Here is a 1,740-nt window from a genome sequence, read left to right as displayed (position 1 = left end):
CTCTTTTTCCTTTTTCTGGAGAAGCCTTTAGAGCTGTTGCTGGCGCACAGCGCGTCGGCCGACGCCGCTCAAACGAAATGTTGTCTGTTTCATTGAATTATCAGCCGAGAAGAGCAGAAATGAAACAAATAGAAGAAAGAGCCAACAGAAATACCGCTAGGCCAGAGGAAACAAAGACAAATACATGCGTGTTCGTTATAAATACGGAAATCTGCGTACGATAAGGACCCAAACAGACAAAAAACTACACAAAAAACACAGCAATCAACTGGCTTAAAGACAAAACAAAACAAGCACACAAACCCTCAACGCAGCAACACACAGAATACCGCCTCCTTCCATAAGTCCGTCTGCACCGTCATCAGCCTGCAAATTCAGGTGTACGTCCACCGCAGCAACACACAGAAGAGAAGAGCAGTAGCAAATATATATACATATGTATATATATATATATCCTATATAGGTTGAAAAGAAAGCTGCTTGCACAATATCTCACCTGGAGTCCGGAGAAGCAGCACTAGTGAATATTAGAGAAGGCCTTTTCCCAGCTGTCTCGGCAGCTCGACATAGACTGCGCAACGCCCAAGAGCTCAGGTCTACAGGCAGCAGCAACGAAGTTGCTAATAAACCCCCTTTCTCAACAAGTGCTGCTGCTGCACTCCACTGAGACTCAAGACCCCGCAAAGACGGCCGAAACCAACGCCCAAACTGCCCGCCTCTCTCCGCAGCAGAGAAGCGCACGTTGGGATTCAGGTGTATATACACCCCGCGGAACCTGCAAGCATCCACACACTGTGCATGCGGCTGCTGTTTCAACTCGTGCATGCGTGCAAGCAGCAACCAAGGGACGCGCACACGCCTCTGCTGTCAAAAGAAGTATTTTTGTTTTATTGTTAGGTGCCTGTGCGTGCAGCCGTAAGCATGGGGGCTGGTAAGTTTTAGTAAGTCTTTGCAATCTGCTGACGGTTTTAATATCTGCATACTGCTGTTCTCAAGCCAGAAGAGAGGAAGACGTGAGGCCCACCTGAGCGCAGATGCTTTCATGCTTGTGAGCTCCTTCAAAAGGTCTTCGGTGTGAATGCAGGAGACCGCGGAGGAGAGTTCGTTTGCTGCTGCGGCCTGTTCGTCGAGTGCATGCACAGTGTGCGATGTATTTAGCAGCACAAGGCTCGAAGCACCTTCTTGCTGAGCTGGAGAGACAGGTGTTGGTGTTCTGTCGAGTTTGCTTTTCACGTTTTGTCCTGAGTGCCCCTCATGCTGGACGGCGGAGCTGCTGAAGCCACTCCTGCTCTTGTTGCTGCTGCAGCAGCCGATCCCGATCCCCTTGGAGGATCCGTTCACTGACAACACCGTCGCGCCCGCGCAGTGTCTGCGCAGCAGCGGCAGTAGCTGCAGACTGTGGCGCGAGAAAGCAGCAAAGGGAGGGAAGAATAAATGCACGGGGTGAGACAAACCAAATACAGAAACCCAAGAGATGGGATCCGATCCCAGCACAAGCTCGCTGGCGTACTCCGCCCCGCCCTGACACAAGTACACGCATCCATCGAGCAATACTTCTTAAAAATCTAATATTTGAAATAATCCAAAAACATTCATGAAAAAGAATTTCTTGAATGATGTTCTTTCAAACAATACTTTTTTTAAAAATTAAAGTTTTTGCATGCCATCAATCATATGCTTGAAGCGCCAATCAACTAGTACTTCATAAGAAAACATAATGTGAATATCAGTCGAGAAACG

General features: G+C 48.3%; 1 protein-coding gene across 1 annotated transcript; it reads right to left on the bottom strand.

Annotated features, from left to right (window-relative positions):
* Nucleotides 1–305: 305 nt before the first annotated feature.
* Nucleotides 306–1,521, bottom strand: EAH_00067010 (hypothetical protein, conserved; the record flags this gene model as incomplete). The annotated part of the gene is made up of 3 exons (XM_013392615.1): nt 306–366; nt 497–775; nt 1,025–1,521. Coding segments are annotated over 3 exons (837 nt in total), but the record flags the coding sequence as incomplete, so codon positions are not given.
* Nucleotides 1,522–1,740: the final 219 nt, after the last annotated feature.

Source organism: Eimeria acervulina, genomic scaffold (assembly GCF_000499425.1).
Source record: "Eimeria acervulina Houghton genomic scaffold, Eah_scaff2609, whole genome shotgun sequence".
In the NCBI taxonomy this organism is placed as follows: domain Eukaryota; phylum Apicomplexa; class Conoidasida; order Eucoccidiorida; family Eimeriidae; genus Eimeria; species Eimeria acervulina.
Note: the sequence above shows the minus strand (reverse complement) of the source record. Positions and strands in the feature narration are given on the sequence as shown.